The sequence below is a fragment of the Alosa sapidissima genome, chromosome 1, assembly GCF_018492685.1.
Source record: "Alosa sapidissima isolate fAloSap1 chromosome 1, fAloSap1.pri, whole genome shotgun sequence".
NCBI lineage: Eukaryota > Metazoa > Chordata > Actinopteri > Clupeiformes > Clupeidae > Alosa > Alosa sapidissima.
Genome location: NC_055957.1, coordinates 30,024,538 through 30,041,449, shown reverse-complemented (window position 1 = coordinate 30,041,449; position 16,912 = coordinate 30,024,538). Strand labels below are relative to the sequence as shown.

Below are 16,912 nucleotides of genomic sequence, written 5' to 3'. Positions count from 1 at the left end.
AGACGCGCCCCTAGACGTGCCCCAGGGATAGTCTAGCAACTCTCCGTTGGCTTGTGAGCTCCAGAAATCGAAACTCAATCAGGCCAATGAAATCATGTATAGAGTCGTTAGGTGGGCTTAACATAATGATTGATGGCAGAGTTGGAACGGTTTGGCTTGAATTCCCTGCTACTTGAAAACAAATAAGATAGATGTTGCTGTTGGCGAACAGTGTGACACGAGTTAAGCTTTTATTAAGTTGCCAAACGTTTGAACTAGCCAACTAGCTCCGCTGGTGGGAAACGCATGGGACTCATAGCGCTGCCGCTGTTCTATTGCGTGCAGAGGGAATTTGAAAGACAACTGATTATCCCGCCCCTCGGACTGAGCACTGCGAACGGTGAGTGCCCAGACCCTACATTTTAATGTGGTTCTGGCTCGTCAGGCTAGTCTTGAGCGAGTGTCACCGACCTTTTTTTGCACTGGAAAACACTGAATGAAAACATGACAAAGCCATTTGACTATCTTGTTCATAAAAGATGGTGTCAAGACTTTTCATTTTGATGACACTGACAGTTTCATTGACATGAATACTTGCTTTTGAGTAATGGACTATCCATTTTGAGCAAGTGACGTGCTTTTGCAGGTTATCCACTAGGTTTTGCAGTTTGCACTAATTGTTTTGAGAAATGCACTAACTGCTGTGCAAATGTTAATAGTGATGTGAGAACAAAGCGACTGAGAAAAACTGTAAAATATATTGTATGCCTGATGAACATACATTATGCATCCATTGTGTATATGTTCAGATATATAATGCTGTTCCAAGGACAGTGACATTTAAAAGGTTAGAGTGAACAGGACACCGTATTCAAAGTAGACCTAACAGTGGGCTTTGAAGCACCGACTATCGATAGGCCTAAAGCAGTGACATCACAGGGTGCAAAAAGAAGTGGACATGGTGCAAAGAGCAGGAGTCAGATGGAATGGCAGAATGTGAGAGGTAAGCCAATGCAGAGAGAGGGGGGGAGAGGAGAGAGACTAAAAGAGCAAAAGAGATAAGGAGGAAAAGACAGAGTGTTGGTATACATAGAAATGGATGGATGTAGCGAAATTAATGTAAGTCCATCAAGAAGGAGAGATAGTCAGAGCACAGCAGAAGACAGATTGTAAGGAAGGTAAAGTATGGAGATTGCAGTCAGCAGCACAGATGCGAATGGGGAAAGAGATGAGGTGGTGCAGCGCTCTCTCCCTCTCTATCTCCCTCTCTGTCCCGCTCTCTCTCTCTCTCTCTCTCACTTTCTTTCTCTCTCTCCACAGACAGCCTGCTGTCACACAGCTCACTCATCTGCTGCTACAGAGATATTTCCTCATTCAGACAAGGACAGCAGGCTAGGAGAGCTGTGGGGGCACTGAACCAGAGATGAGATAGATAGATAGATAGATAGAGTTTTGTTAAAAATATAGAGATGTATGTTTTTCTCATAATAGATTTGCTTCCCTTCAAGGTTGGATTTTCCTAATTGTGAGATTACAATAAATCATCAAAAGATTATTTTGTATACCTGTTTTTAGTCAACTTTACTTTAAGTGCCGATAATTATGGAGGGTACTGTAGATGGGTTGAAACAACTGAGACAGAGGTCCAAAAAAGACAAAAACAGATAGAGAGAGGAGGAATAGAATCTGTGTGAGACACGGAGATGGGGAGGCAGGTGAGCAGTCGAACGGAGGTCATCAGGGTCAGCTGGGACAGGCTACTGTGATCATACCTGTACACTGCAAAGGATCATTTCCTGCTAAGTGGACAAAGTTTACCCTCGCGTCTGATGTTACCCTCACGTTTAACATCAGACTGTTCTCTAAGCACCTTTACAGGGCGTCTGCGAGAACGGTCATTACATCTGAGTTGATGGCCACAGAGAAGGACTCACTAAGAGCACCTTCACAGTGCCTTATCAATATACGCCCAACTAGGGATGTAACGATTACCGGTATAATGGTAAACCGTGATAAAAATGTTGACGATAACAATTACCGTTTTCATTTCAAATATCATGATTATCACGGTTGATTACCACGGTGTGGAAACCGTGTGTTTAATCCTTCCCAGCTTCATCTGAGCCTGCTTTTGACCTACAGTAGGCCTGGTACAATGAAACAAAACTGGTACCCTACTGATTCTGTTATCTACTTGATGGATTTACCCGTGATTCGGATTTGGCTTCACCGCAAAACATGCACTGTATCATGTAGCCACTCTGCGTGTTTTTATGTGTGTGTACATTAAATCTATTCCACTCATGTTATCAGGAGAATACCGTAGCCTAAAGTTTTATTTTGAACACTTACTTTGATCTCACTCAATGGATCCATATAACAGAAATAGCAAACTCCAAGTCATACATTTTGTAATATAGCAAATGCTGTCACACTTTTTGAAACTATTTCAGCTTGTGTAGGCCTATTAGTGCTTTCTGAACATATTAAACACACTTTTAAAAATACCGCGATAATACCGAAAACCGTGATAATTTTGGTCACTCTAACCGTGAGATGAAATGTTCATACCGTTACATCCCTACGCCCAACAAACAGCCAATTTCAGGCACACACCACTAACTATAGTAGGAACAGAGCATTATAATCACACATGGCTGTCATGAGATTGCTCATTTCGAAGTTTATGCACTGGGGTAATTGTAACATTCGGAGCGAGATCAAATCCTGAAACCAGTAAGGCCCTCATGGCAAGCTGTATGAATTGTGTTAAATCTGAGAGGACTTAAAGCTCCTGATGTTTTTGTGTTGTGGCTCTGTCAGGAACACAAGCCTCTTCACCACTTCCTGGCACTCTGAGAGGTCAGTACAAAAACATAACACGAGGTGGAGAACAGTGGACTACTTGCAGCGACACAAAATGATGGAACACTCTCATTACGCTCTACGTTTGTGAGAGGATAAAGAGAACAAAAAAGGGAACAGTTCCTTTCGCTCAATTGGTTGAGCAAGCAAAGGAACAAAGGTCATGGTCACACTACGGTCATAGGCTCCATAACCTGGGAGGTCACGTACGTATACTGAAATCAAATGGTTTACTGTTAGTGTTTACAATGAAACGTCCACCTGCACTGTACACTGCTTTCAGTAAGCATGTCTAGTAAACATAACTGCACAGCCAATGTACACTATATGTTTAGTTTATGCACTGAGGTGCATGATTCTTTACATAATACATGCAAGATACTGCACTGTATATGAATAAGGCTAAACTTGCAGATATTGCAGCAAAGTGCCTTTAGAAAAAAATGAACCGCTGGAGGAATGACTGATGCTTGCTGACGAGAGGATGACAGGATGGGGAATGGAGCAGCGGAGAGGTGGGGGGTGAAATATGAAAACAATGTGTTTTTAGACTGTATAGCACCCACAGCCGTTGCAGAGAAAGAAAAAAAAACAATGGGCATATGGAACAAGAGGTCTGAGTCAGCAGGGTGATGTCTGGCACGAGGAAGGAGGGAAGCTGTTCTGTCATCCCTTCATTTAGAAAATGTGCCTGCGCATGTGTTTCTAGCTTTACTTTCTGTGCAATTGGTGAGTGTTAGCTCTTTAGATGGGTAACATTGTCGCAAAGTTTTAATGGGTGTGGGCTTTAAAAATCTGTGTACAGATCTGTTTTTGTGTTTGCCCGCTTGTGTTACTGTAATGTGGGTGGTATTTTTCTGGCATATTTTCAGGCTTTTGCCTTTAATGGACAGGACAGTAAAAGGATACAGGTAGTGAAGTGGGAGGAAGATAGGGTGGGATTGGGAAATGACCTCAGGTCACAGTCAAATCTGGATCCCCGTAGGTACATATCTGGATGTGGTCAGGATGCTGTCACCTGTGTCCATAGACTATATAGTTAGTGCTACATCTTCCCCCAGAGTGTGTGTGTATTTTATTTGATGAAAAATCATCCTCATTGTACAGTATCACAATACAGCACTAACATGATAAGCTGTAGAGCTAACTGTCAGGTTCATCTAGCAACATTTTTGCAAGGGAATGTGAAGTTACATGTAAGAGTCCTGTTGAGACAAATATGGTGATATGTGGTGTGTGTGTGTGTGAGAGAGAGAGAATCAAGTCAGAATATACTGTATGGGTGGGCATGTGCAATGTGTGCACACATAATTTTGTTTCCATTTGTATCAATTAATTTGTGACCCTCTTGTGCCATAAAGCAAGTTGTATACAGCAAGTCAAGTCTGATAGCCATATGCCGGTCTGTGGGAATGTGACAGTGTATAGATTTGTGTGTAGATATGATATACAGTAATTCTGCATAAATCAATCTCTTTACACTATTCTGACACAAATATGCAATTCCACTCCGCTAAGTGCTGACAATAGAATAATTATGTGCATATGGGCCACTAATTTAAAAGACCAATCAGCTGACCACTCTAAAAGACCACTCTGCTCAATGGGTGCTATCTTAAGTGTAAGTTAGTGTATGGAAAAAGGGTGCTAATTTTACTGCAATTTACAAATCCATGCCAAGTTATGACTAAGAAAGCACGTTGCCCGTGAGGACACATTTCCCTGCAACAACGGACTATAGAGAGCTACGCAGCAACCCAGTCACCAGAGCCGCGAAAAGGCAGAAAGTGGGTAGCTAGCAGTTTTAAACACAATCAATCATCCGACCAAAGCATGCGTATTTCTGCATCCTCATTTAGCCTATACAGCCATTGACCTCAAGCCTGAAACAGAGTAACTTTACTAAGGAACATCAACGCAAGATAAATGCTGTCTCAGCAGATATGTGGGTGTGTAGCTTATCGTGAACCTCAGCGCGAGGATGACTTGGGAAGTAAGGGAAGGAAGTAAAGCGGCAGCTGCTGATAACCCAACCCTAGTCTCGCTATCACTCTTTCTCTCCCTAGGGAGAGATGCTGGAAGTAAGCTATCGGTCAAATAAAGTTCTGGCATACGTCCAAGTTGGTGTGGCCGCATGGTACTTGTGGAACACATCGGGGTCCCTGCTGCAATGTACAAAAAGCTCGCACAGCACCCGTCCTAAGTGGGAGCTTTCCAGTTCCGCAGTCCACTCTGCCGAAACGACTCCTCGCTGCTGAAGCCAGTCAAGCACAAACTGCGATGCGTGCAATCTAACTGCCTCGGAACAACACTTAAGAGGAACAAATGAGCTTATTTGTATAGCATCTTACCTCCTTTATCCATTTCCTGAATGTGTTTTGTCCCGTGCCAGAAGAAGCGGAGCAGTGAGTTCTGTGGTTATTGTGCTTTGCCAGTTCGGGATGCGTCTGCACTCTTCAGATTTGGCAGAAAACCGGATACTGAGCCTCTCTATAATCGATCAGCAAAGGCGACTCGTTATAGAACCGCTGTTGCAACGGCAATATTGATGCATGTGTGTGTGCCAGAGAGTTTTTATTTCAGAATGGGGCGGGCTGAGCTTTGTGTGACGGAATGTATGAGGCTGCGATGAAGGTGTGTGTGTGTGTGTGTGTGAGAGAGAGAGAGACAGAGAGAGATATTACCTGTATGGGAGCGGTGGTCTCGGCAGTCTACTGGAGCTGTCCTTAAATTGTGGTGCTGCAGCTTTCTGGAAAAGTGTTAGGATAGTGACGTCTGAGGGTGACGGCCTCTGAGTTTCAGAGACTTATTAACAGACTTGCTATATGAAAAGTGCCTCTGTCTCATGAGGCATTGGTGTATTTGCTAAGATCTGCAAGAATACTGTGCATCAATGTGTACTGTATGTCTATTTTTATTATGCCAAGCATGCCTTTTAATGCTATAGCTAAGCATTTTACCTAATTATTTCTTTATAAAATGTATGGTATGTAGTATTTTTTCCACTCTCTCTCTCTCACACACACACACACACACACACACACATCAGATGCTTGTGTAGGGTATTACTGTAGTGGGGTTTAAATGTTGTCCAGATATTCAGAGGCAAGAAAGACAAGCACCACATGTCTGTTTATCTTTGGGCAAAAAAAGAGCGCTATAAAGTATTATCTAAACTGATTCATTGATCAAGCTCCAGAGAACACTCTTGTCAGCATTATGCAGGGACACTGAGATAACAGCTTGTGTTACTTCAGATGTTAAAAAAAGAACTGGTTGCTGGTATGATATTTCTGCTCTGTGCCCTGAAACAGGAAGCCCAAGGCCACATCTAGCTCACCTAAGCATGTCTGGGGGGAAAAAAAACCACACAAGCTATGTAATCGAAGGAGTGTAATTGAGCAAAATATTTGGTTTATAACTATTTGTGGCAGGCACGCAGGGGCGAGGCTATCACACAAACTGAAGAAGATAGAGACAGAGGAGAGATAGAGAGAGAGGTGGAGCAAGAGACAGAGACAGAGCAAAGGAGAGAGAGGCAGAGCAAAGTAGAGAGGTGGAGCGAGAGAGAGATACAAGGACACGGTCGTCAGCTGAAGAGGGAGGCAGAGTTCACCAATGAAGATGGAGAGAAAAAAGAAATGGCAAATGGCTGAGGGATATAGTGACTAATAAAGATATATACATATGTATGTGTGTGTGTGTGTGTGTCCGTGTGTGTGTGTGTGAGAGAGAGAGAGAGAGAGAGAGAGAGAGGGTGCCTATATTTAGATTTCAATATGCCTGTTTTAATTCATATGAAAATATGTAGTTGAATCCACAAATTATTTTTTAAAATATTTTAAGTACATAAGGAGGAAAACATTTGCGGATTTTAGGTATTTTACAGTATGCCTGAGGAAATGCTTCACCTGAATTAATGTGATCAAGTGCAGTGTTTAATGTCCAATACACTTACAACACTTTTAAATCCGTCCAGGAATTATTTGTATACTGTCAAAGATTAAAACATTTTTACTCCGGTATATTATAGTTACTGCGTCTATATTAAGCACAGAAAGTGAGTGATAGGCCCAAATTAGGTAATAAATAACTAATGAGAGAAGACAGACTGAGTGTGCCTCAGACGTATCCAGAAAGAACGTTTCACGGAGCAGTCTTCTGCCTTTGTTCCAATCATATCTGTGACCTGAAACCTCACATAGTGCCATTACACAAAATGTGTTCACCTAAACATTGACACAGCATTACAATATGACGCTAACCGCACTGCGATGTCTATTTAAATAGGCTGTCAGCAAATGTTTTCTGGTCATTTTTGCAAGTGTGTGGTTATTTTTAACAGTGCAGAATAGGCAATATTCATGGTGCGGCTTCAGTGACAGGGCCAGTTGGTGACCATGATGAAATGCAAGGGGTAACAGCACGGGAGGGCTGTGTGGAAGGATGTCAGTGTCTCACAAGATCTTGCCTGAGACTGTCATGAATCCTGTATATGCTGCCTAAGGTGGAAAAGTACTGTAATATTGCAGTGAAATTTTACCTCAGCTATTCGATCCTCCTGGGGATATGACCAAGTCGAACAGTGGTCTTTAGTGCTACATATAGTACAATGGGCAAGTATACAGTACCTAGTGCATACCCTGCCCCCCCTTCTGTATTAACTTCTCTCTCTTTCTCTCTCTCTTTCAGACACACACACACACACACACACACACACAGATACATACCAAGTACAAGTATTAGGAAAAATGTAATATAACCCAACAAGGCCTGAGTAGTCTTAAAGAAGGGTTTTTATTATGGAGAATGGTGTCATTTTAGACCTATACCCATGATATGAGGCAAGCTTCCCCAAAAGACCGCTCAGGAATGCTGACATCAAAATTTTCTTTCTGACTGAAAACCAAACCATCATCACCTCTTAAATAATCTGATATTTAATTGCTCCTTGAGGGTGTCTGTTGGTGCAACTGAGACCAAAGGTCACCAATGGCATTTGAAAGGTATTACAATAATATTTGCCACAATATCAGTTTGCAGCAATTCAATATCTGTATCCTTGTCTGGCACAGAGAATCCATCCAAGGACACAAAAGACCGGATTAACTATTCATTTCAATCATTAAAAAAGCTTCATTGCGCAATAGTTATAAATGCCAAGTCATAACTTAATACAACACATTCTGACAGTAAATGTTTGCTTGTGCATGATAACATGTATGATGATAACATGGGTATGATAATTAATAATCAGGTTCTTTTTACTCAGTTTACAAAAAGGAGGTTTTAGTAATTGCACTTCAGATATGACAATAACCAGATGCTCACCAGAGCTCTAGCATGTTTTGGAAAAGTTCACATTCACACCAGAAATGGGCTGTTTTAGAGGCTAATGTTTACCTACAGTAACAACATGGATTCATGAGCCTATGTACTTGGTTAGCAACATTATTTGGACATAGAGTACATCTAGACTTATGGGTTAAACTATGTTAAAAGGAGAGAATTGTCCTCAAACACAGGTCAAGACGATGTACGTGAGCATATAAAGCTTGGTGAGGTTTTGAGAGCTGACCATTTATCACCAGGTAAATACACTGTATTAATTCTCTGTCTACCTGAAAGCAGCATCAGTCTTTATCAATCACTAAACAGTCACTATACACTAACTTCTCACAGAAGACAATCAACTTCATTAATCCATCAGAATTTCCTCATTTTCTCCAAGTACTTTGGATGTCATGACTGTTCGGCATGCTTACGCTTCCTTTTATGGTGACAGACTTGGGTCTAAGAGTGGTGTTCCCACAATAAGGACAATGTCCAGTGTCTTCTCAACAGTGGCTCCATCTAGGAAGCAGAGAATTTCAAAAGAATTTGTCGTCTATGCGGAAGTGTGGCCTGGTCACGTCGTCGGGGTTGATGAACACCGAGATGGACTTGCCGGGGTTCTCCGTCACCAGCTGCTGCAGCTTCTTGGCCAGTCGGTCGTCGGACTGGTGCTGGTCCCCGGCCCCGAGCTCCGACTGTGGGGAGGGCAGGCCAGACGTGCTGCCCCTCCTCTGGAGCTCCAGGGTCAGTCGGTTGGCGGCCTTGGTGTGTTCGATGGCCAAGCGGAGGTGTTCGGCCGGGTCGGCACGGGCCAAGGCCAGTTTGCGGGCGTGGTGCATGGCCATCTCGTCTGTCAGGTGTTCCAGCATGTTGCACTGCGGGATGAAGTAGTTAGGGCAGTTCTTGTTGACCAGACAGTGCTGCAGGTCTTCGATGAGTCCCAGCAGGAAGTGGGCGGAGTAGTCCTCCTGGGCCAGGTAGCTGGTCGGCAGGCGATCGCAGGCCCACAGCATGAGGCTGCGCAGCTGGTAGGGGCTGACGGCCTTGGGCTTGGCCAGGAGCCGGACGATGATGGCCTTGCACGCCTGGTAGGCCTGCATGAGGCCGGGGGAGATGCACTTCTTCAACTGCACCTCGCTGCGGGCGAAAGAGAGGCGCCACTCGTTCTCTGGCCGGCCCGAGGGCGAGCTTGCCGGAACCAGGTAGAAGCCGCTGATCACCTCCTCCTCTGTGATCTTGCCGTCCCAGAAGTGGTTCTCCATCAGCCAGCTCTGGGCCACGGCTGGCCACCCCTTGAACGAGACAACGGGCACCACATCGTACAGCATGCGGCTGCTGCCCACGCCCAGGACGATGGAGACCACGGTGCCGTTGCGCTCGGCGCGCTCCACGCGCGGCATCCCACGCTGGGGCTTGCGCTGGACCTCGGCCAGTACCACTGCCACCGACTCATAGAACCAGTCGGCCACCAGCGTGGGCGAGAAGAAGTAGTTGGTGGCGCCGTTGACGTGGTCGGCCAGCGTGCAGCAGTCCTTCCAGCGGCCGATGGTGCCCTCGTCGAACAGCCGCAGGCTGAGCCAGGAGTGGCCAAGCGCCGAGTGGCGCATGTCCAGCGTGACCGGCTGATTGCGATCGTGCAGCTTCAGCGCAGGCACCAACAGTGTGAAGTCCATGTCATAGTCAGTGCCGCGCGAGCATGGGCTCAGCTCGTCCAGGTCCATGTCCACCACGCCCTCACGCACCCCGCCTGACAGCAGGAGGTACTCGTTGGCGACGGGCAGCTTCTGGTCCAGCTTCTGCACCATGCCTGAGGAGAGCGAGAGAGGAAAGAGAGGGACAAAGTAAGACAGATGGAGAAAAGTAGAAGATGTGGGAGATGAAAGAGTATGAGTTGAGAGAGTATGTAAAGACAGATAGAGGCATAAGAGAGAGGGCGAGATGGGGGGGGGGGTGTTAATGAAAAAGGTGCATGAAGAGTTCAACATTAAGTCCCTTCAGACTTAGACTGTAGGCGACAGTATCACATGAACCTAAGTCTGCAGTTCGCTGGCAGCCATCTGTTTGCTACAGATCAATAGGAGGACCAGAAAGAGGACACCACTGCTGGGAAAAACAGTCAATCAATGCAGAAGGACAGAGAGTAATCTAAAGAACTTCAATATCATTGCTTGTGGGCAGCCGTGGCCCACTGGTTAGCACTCTGGACTTGTAACAGGAGGGTTGCCGGTTTGGGCTCCGACCAGTGGGCCGCGGCTGAAGTGCCCTTAAGCAAGGCACTTAACCCCTCACTGCTCCCCGAGCGCCGCCGTTGTAGCAGGCAGCTCACTGCGCCGGGATTAGTGTGTGCTTCACCTCACTGTGTGTTCACTGTGTGCTGTTTGTGTTTCACTAATTCACCGATTGGGTTAAATGCAGAGACTAAATTTCCCTCACGGGATCAAAAAAGTATATATACTTATACTTATACTATATCACAAGGAAGCTTTTCGAGATCAGCTAGTTTCATAGAAACTCTCTCTCACACACACACACACACATCCACACAGCTTTATTTTGCTGTTGTTGCAGAGAGAGAATGCTGCGAGGAGGTGCTGTAGGTACCTTAATGTGTCCATGCATACCTAATGGACTTTAAACAGCCTGTCCCCCCTACTAGCAGCTTCCACCTGCACACTCAAATATTTATGCCAGTTTTCTGAAGGTGCCTCTGCCTGTGGACGTCCTGGCTGACTTCTCGTTGATCACCAGAAAATTCCTTGGGCTCCCACTGCTCAGGTTTTCATCCAGTCAAACTTCTTTGTCATCCATCTTTAACTATTACTTTTTTCTTTGTCTCTTTCTGTCTCGATGTTCTCAGTTTCTTTTTTAACCTCCCTGAATGATAAACTTTCTTACTTCATCTTTGCCATTATTTCAGTCACCTTGTTCCCTCTTTGAGCATGTGTGCCTTACGATACACTGAACAATGTGCCCAAGGTGTAAACATCACATGCAAAACACAGAGTTGCTAAAAGTGCAAAGTCAAACGGTGAGGATGTCCTCCTGTGTCTGTGAGTGGGCCAAACTTTCTTACTTCATCTTTGCCATTATTTCAGTCACCTTGTTCCCTCTTTGAGCATGTGTGCCTTACGATACACTGAACAATGTGCCCAAGGTGTAAACATCACATGCAAAACACAGAGTTGCTAAAAGTGCAAAGTCAAACGGTGAGGATGTCCTCCTGTGTCTGTGAGTGGGCCATGGTGGCGCCAGGCAGCCAGTGAGGGTAATTACAGCAGAGTCTGCCCCCTCAGGAGAAGAGCTACACTGCAGTTGCACAGCAGCACTCTACTCGTGGAAAACACCCCTGCATATTCTATGTGATAAGTGTGACATTTTGTTGGGGTTTTGGCTTTAGTACAAAAGTCCTCAGATCAGGTAGGGCTGCATTGTTCACCATAATGGTGGGATGTGAACCATAAGATCAATGGCGACATTCAGTTTAGTTTTATTTGATTTCAGTTATGTCCGTTTTAGTTTCCAGTTATGTTTTAAAATGTCCATGAGACTGAGGCAATCTATCTCTCTTACTTATACTGTCTCTCTATCATTGGTTCTTTCTTTTTCCAGGCCAACTTCTAATAGGTAACTTCATACTCAAGATGCACCAATCCGATGATAGTAGTCAAATAGTACGATTACAGTTTTTCTCAGTCGCTTTGGTGCTTTTTGCAGATCAGAATGAAAATTCTCATAACTATTAGTTCAACCTCCACAACATTTAGTCATTTGTGCACATCATAGTAGCAAATTCTCCTTCCTCTGAACAAATTGAAAATGCTTTTGGACATGTATCAGTTGCTTTCATACAATTCTCTGCTGTTTTTTAACATTATCATTTGCTTATGTCATGTCAGTCAAAATGAACTATACTTATGGATGCTGAATAGTCGTTCCCTATAAAACTAATAGTCTTCATTTCATTGCTTGAGTCATTACATACAAAATTGTTGAACTAGTTATCAAATTCTGTCACAATGCTGTAGAATTGCAAAGAGCATACAGTAAAAATGTACGTATTCAGTGTCTTGTACTCACTTACTCCCCTAACTACAGCAATGTGTAACTTTACTGTAGTTTTCAAATGGCTGTACAAGTAGTGTATAGTGCTGTCTTGAGCATGTTCAGGTAGTGTCACCTTTTTTTCTGCCCTTTTTTTGCATTGGAAAACACTGAGAGAACTGTCATAATGAAAACATGACAAAGCTATTTAACTATCTTATAGTTAGCCATATCTTGTTCATAAACGATGGTGTCAAGACTTCTCATTTTGATGACACTGACAGTTTCATTGACATGAATACGTGCTTTTGAGGAATGGACTATCCATTTTGAGCAAGTGACGTGCTTTTGCAGGTCATCCACTAGGTTTTGCAGTTTGCACTAATTGTTTTGAGAAATGCACTAACTGCTGTGCAAATGTTAATAGTGATGTGAGAATAGCACCAAAGCGACTGAGAAAAACTGTAATGACAATGGGGCTGCAGTTCATAGAGGTAATGTGGCCAATGTACAGGGTCAATCTACTCAAACCTATAACCTAATAACCTATATGTTATTCTATGTTAACATACACGTGGCACATATGCATCAGGAGATAAACACAAAGGGTGAACTGCTTGGAGCTGTGGCTACATCAGGTCTAGCACTGTAAAATGGTACGATGTTAAACTCTAATAAAACTCTAACAAAACGCTAATAAAACACTGGTAATTGGAACCAGCCATCTCCTCTTATCTCGCTCACTTTAGTCCTTGTTTCCTCTCTTGTCCAGGTATTGTTTACTTTCTTGACCATCACTTCCTTTTTTTAGCCCTCTGTTTGGTCCAGGTATCATTATCAATGCCGGGATCACTGGATCCTGCTGAAATCACCAACAGGATGTATTTACTGTTGCAAAAAGTTGTCTTTGCCTTTCTCTCTCGCTCTCTCTCTCGGAGAGAATGAAAGAAATAAAATACTAATCTATTCTATTTCTTTCTATACTTCATTCAAACTTTCACTAGTTAATCGTAAACCTTTACAAATCCGATGTAAAAACCATGCTGTGCGCAATAAAAAACCACAAAACCACTCAGTCTTTCTCCCCAATCCCCCCCACCCCCCCCTCCCACACACACTCTCATTCATGCACTCACTCATCCACACGGTTGCAGCCCCACAGACCCAATCATTCAAAACACTGACTGGCACTTTTGTTTCCGATCTGGTCATTTGCATATCAGGACAGCCAATGGGCTGTGTGGTGCTGCTGCCGCTGAGTGCTGACTGTGCTGGGCCCCTCCCTCCAGGATGGCTGTTCAGTGTGGGAGTGTGAGAACAGCATCTGCTCCACTAAAGCAGCGGATCGCTCACGGGTCAGTAAACAGGGGGTTCCCACAGTCGCCTGAATGCCTGGCTCTTTGCTGTCTGGCACGGGTACACCCACCCACAGGATTGTTGTTACTCCAATTTATACTGTTGCACAGTGACCAGAGGAGACCCACTGTGCCTACAACTAAACAAAAACAGACCGAGACCACAAACAGACTTTTACTGGCAAACAGACATTCTGGCTATGTACAGTTTTGCACATTGGGAAATGATTCATGACCATGAGCAGAAAAAAAATCAGACAGTCTCTCCGGATTAAGGTCTGGAGATAAATGTAATATGAAATCTCAGTACAATCTCAGCAATCAGCACAACTCACATGCACCCTAATGCTACATTTAATCTACCTGACAACCTGCTAAACCAAACTCCCCTAGACGCTTAAGTCACTATTTGGGGCACACAGCTAAAACTTGATACTCCACGTCCCTCCTGCTAATAAATAGCAACGCTGTCAGCTACTCCAGCACTTCTCTTTGTAACACATACACACAGCATAGCCTACATAAAAGACAACATAGATTTTTTACTTTGACGCTGTACACTATTCCATTATTCCTAATTAATGATTATAGCTGTTTTAGTTTTTCCAAGAAACTGCCTCTAGACTGAATTTATTCTATAGTTCACCTATTATTGTAGATAATACCGCTTACTGATTTAACATAGACTATTGAACTGACTGACCTGCCCCTGGTTCTGCATTTGTCCAGTTGTTCTCTGTCCATGGTACTGACCTTAGCGGTATATTGGCTTTACATACACCAGCCTACAATCAACCTGTCCACTGTTTATCAATTTCTATCACTTTTGTGAGTCGACAGGATGAGGAGAAATGGACAAGAAATGTCGCTCTGACAAATTCTATGAAAAGCCCACGAATCACATTCAAAGGAAGGTCACAGGCGGGTCGGCTATACGTGCAAGGAATTTGATCTCGTGGCAGTGATTTTTGTGTGCCATGTCTGAAAATCCGGCTATACAGATTAAGTCAAGCACATCCAACACGCAGCAAGTCCAATGCAACGCAAACATCAAAAATCAAAGCAGAATCGAGCAGGTTGTTACAAAACCCGAGGCAAAGACGCACGACGTATTTCCATGGGTATACATCAATTTGTATGACAACATGGGTCCTATTGTTTTAAGAGAACACTGGCATCAGGACCCGTATATAGTCTGTGTTCCTTACCTAGCATAGAGAAGATGAAATCTTTGGCCGTGTGAATTTCCAGAGCTCGTTGGTCGTCATATTCGCGCTGGTCGTGTTTACTGAATTCTTGGATCAATCTGTTCAATTCTTCTATCCTAGTCCCAGACCTGAAATCAAGCTCGGGATAGCATGTGATGACTCTGTTGTTATTAATACTAGAATTCGGCGTTGCCGTCGGACTGCTGCCAATACTATTGACGGATCCGGCCCGGCGGTTGAGGGCTGGAGCCGCCATCTTCGCAAAAAACAACAGGCACTCTTACGCCCTCCGCTCAGTAGACTATACTGCTCTAGCGGAAGTTTTTCATTTTCCCCCTTAAATAAACCAGGTGGTCTCAAAATTGCGTTGTCCCGGCATGCAATGCATAAGCTATGTAATGCATCGTCTGTAACACCCATGATACAATTTGGTGTCTAAGTGGTGTCTCACCACCCTAATGGGTAGCCTACATATGATAAACATCCAAAATGTGCTTATCATTACAGCCTATACGACTGATGCAATGTGTTGATGTTATCCTATTGAAACGTCTTAATTTCATGATTACAAATTAAGGTCTGAGATAAATTGCTTTTATAAATGTATGCTTCTAATTGCATATTTCATTTTTAATATTTGGCAAGTTGTAGACTAAATCTATTTATTTATCATGTATTAAATTTTTGGTTATTTGCTTATTTGGTTACTTTCTTGTCTGTCTGGATCTGGATGTGTGCATTGCTTTAAAAGACCAGATGTCATAGTTACTGAAGACACCATTCAGACAATGACCTCACCAACTTCATCTTATTACAGTTTTTCTCAGTCGCTTTGGTGCTTTTCTCACATCACTATTAACATTTGCACAGCAGTTAGTGCATTTCTCAATTAGTGCAACCTGCAAAACCTAGTACTGCAAAAGCACGTCACTTGCTCAAAATGGATAGTCCATTCCTCAAAAGCAAGTCTTCATGTCAATGAAACTGCCAGTGTCATCAAAATGAGGAGTCTTGACACCATCGTTTATGAACAAGATATGGCTTTGTCATGTTTTCATTATGACAGTTTATTCTCTCAGTGTTTTCCAATGCAAAAAAAAGGTCAGAACTCGGTAACACTACCTGAACATGCTCAAGACAGCATACACTACTTGTACAGCCATTTGAAAACTACAGTAAAGTTACACATTGCTGTAGTTAGGGGAGTAAGTGAGTACAAGACACTGAATACGTACGTTTCACATTTTTACTCAATATGCTCTTTGCAATTCTACAGCATTGTGACTTTGATAACTAGTTCAACAATTTTGTATGTAATGACTCAAGTAATGAAATGAAGACTATTAGTTTAATTGGAAATGACTATTAAGCATCCATAAGTATAGTTCATTTTGACTGACATGACATAAGCAAATGATAATGTTATAAAACAGCAGAGAATTGTATGAAAGCAACTGATACATGTCCAAAAGCATTTGCAATTTGTTCAGAGGAAGGAGAAATTGCTACTATGATGTGCACAAATGATGTGTTGTGGAGGTTGAACTATTAGTTATGAGAATTTTCATTCTGATCTGAGAAAAGCACCAAAGTGACTGAGAAAAACTGTAATTAGACTACAGCATGTTTGTCTGTTGATTTACAATGTCACTAAAATATAAGCCTACTGCATTTCTGTAAATACAGAGACAGACAACCATAGAGATTGATAGATATTTAGATATGGATTTAGATATATCTATAGATAGATATACAGCACTATACAAAAGTCTTAAGTAGCACTTTTGAAAGCAAAAATGCTGGAATGTGAGAATGATTTCTAAACTGCAACAACAAATGTTTTTTTTTCCTGAGGAAACTGAATAGTTTTAATGCTGATTGTTATGTCTTGCAACTGTTTTATAAACCCGTCCTTCAAAGCATCCTCCTTTGGTTTGGTCTGTGTTTTTGGTAATATGCACAAGCAAGACCAGGAGAAGCTGCAGCACATGATTAAGATGTCTAGAGTCATTGTTTGCAATCAGACATCTGCATATTTGTGTATTTATCTATATGTTTTAATGTGTGTATCTCTGCACTATGACCACCTGAATGGTTAACAAAGTGACTTTGACTTTGACTTTATATAAT

At 43.1% G+C, this 16,912-nt stretch overlaps 2 protein-coding genes across 2 annotated transcripts in view; both read right to left on the bottom strand.

The window, feature by feature from the left end:
• Positions 1-5,575, bottom strand: part of fgf12a (fibroblast growth factor 12a) — a 36,685-nt gene extending 31,110 nt beyond the window's left edge. Inside the window, exons 1-2 of the mRNA XM_042099641.1 lie at positions 5,529-5,575; positions 5,196-5,334 (exon numbers count right to left, since the gene is read on the bottom strand). Of these exons, the coding sequence (XP_041955575.1) occupies positions 5,196-5,208 (13 nt within the window). The 5' untranslated portion in view covers positions 5,209-5,334; positions 5,529-5,575. The remainder of the gene's footprint in view (positions 1-5,195; positions 5,335-5,528) is intronic.
• A 2,047-nt stretch (positions 5,576-7,622) lies between these two features.
• Positions 7,623-15,064, bottom strand: mb21d2 (Mab-21 domain containing 2). The gene is made up of 2 exons (XM_042099238.1): positions 14,783-15,064; positions 7,623-9,985 (listed from the first exon to the last, which is right to left on the bottom strand). The coding sequence occupies exons 1-2, from the start codon at positions 15,036-15,038 to the stop codon at positions 8,715-8,717; spliced, it is 1,527 nt and encodes a 508-aa protein (XP_041955172.1). The 5' UTR covers positions 15,039-15,064; the 3' UTR covers positions 7,623-8,714.
• Between the last annotated feature and the right edge of the window lie 1,848 nt (positions 15,065-16,912).

Bases quoted from the DNA above. Each gene is read 5' to 3' on its own strand.
- mb21d2 (XM_042099238.1), bottom strand. From the start codon at position 15,038: ATGGCGGCTCCAGCCCTCAACCGCCGGGCCGGATCCGTCAATAGTATT. The intron at 9,986-14,782 runs GTAAGGAACACA...CGCTCTCCTCAG, and splicing joins TTTCATCTTCTCTATGCTAG to GCATGGTGCAGAAGCTGGAC.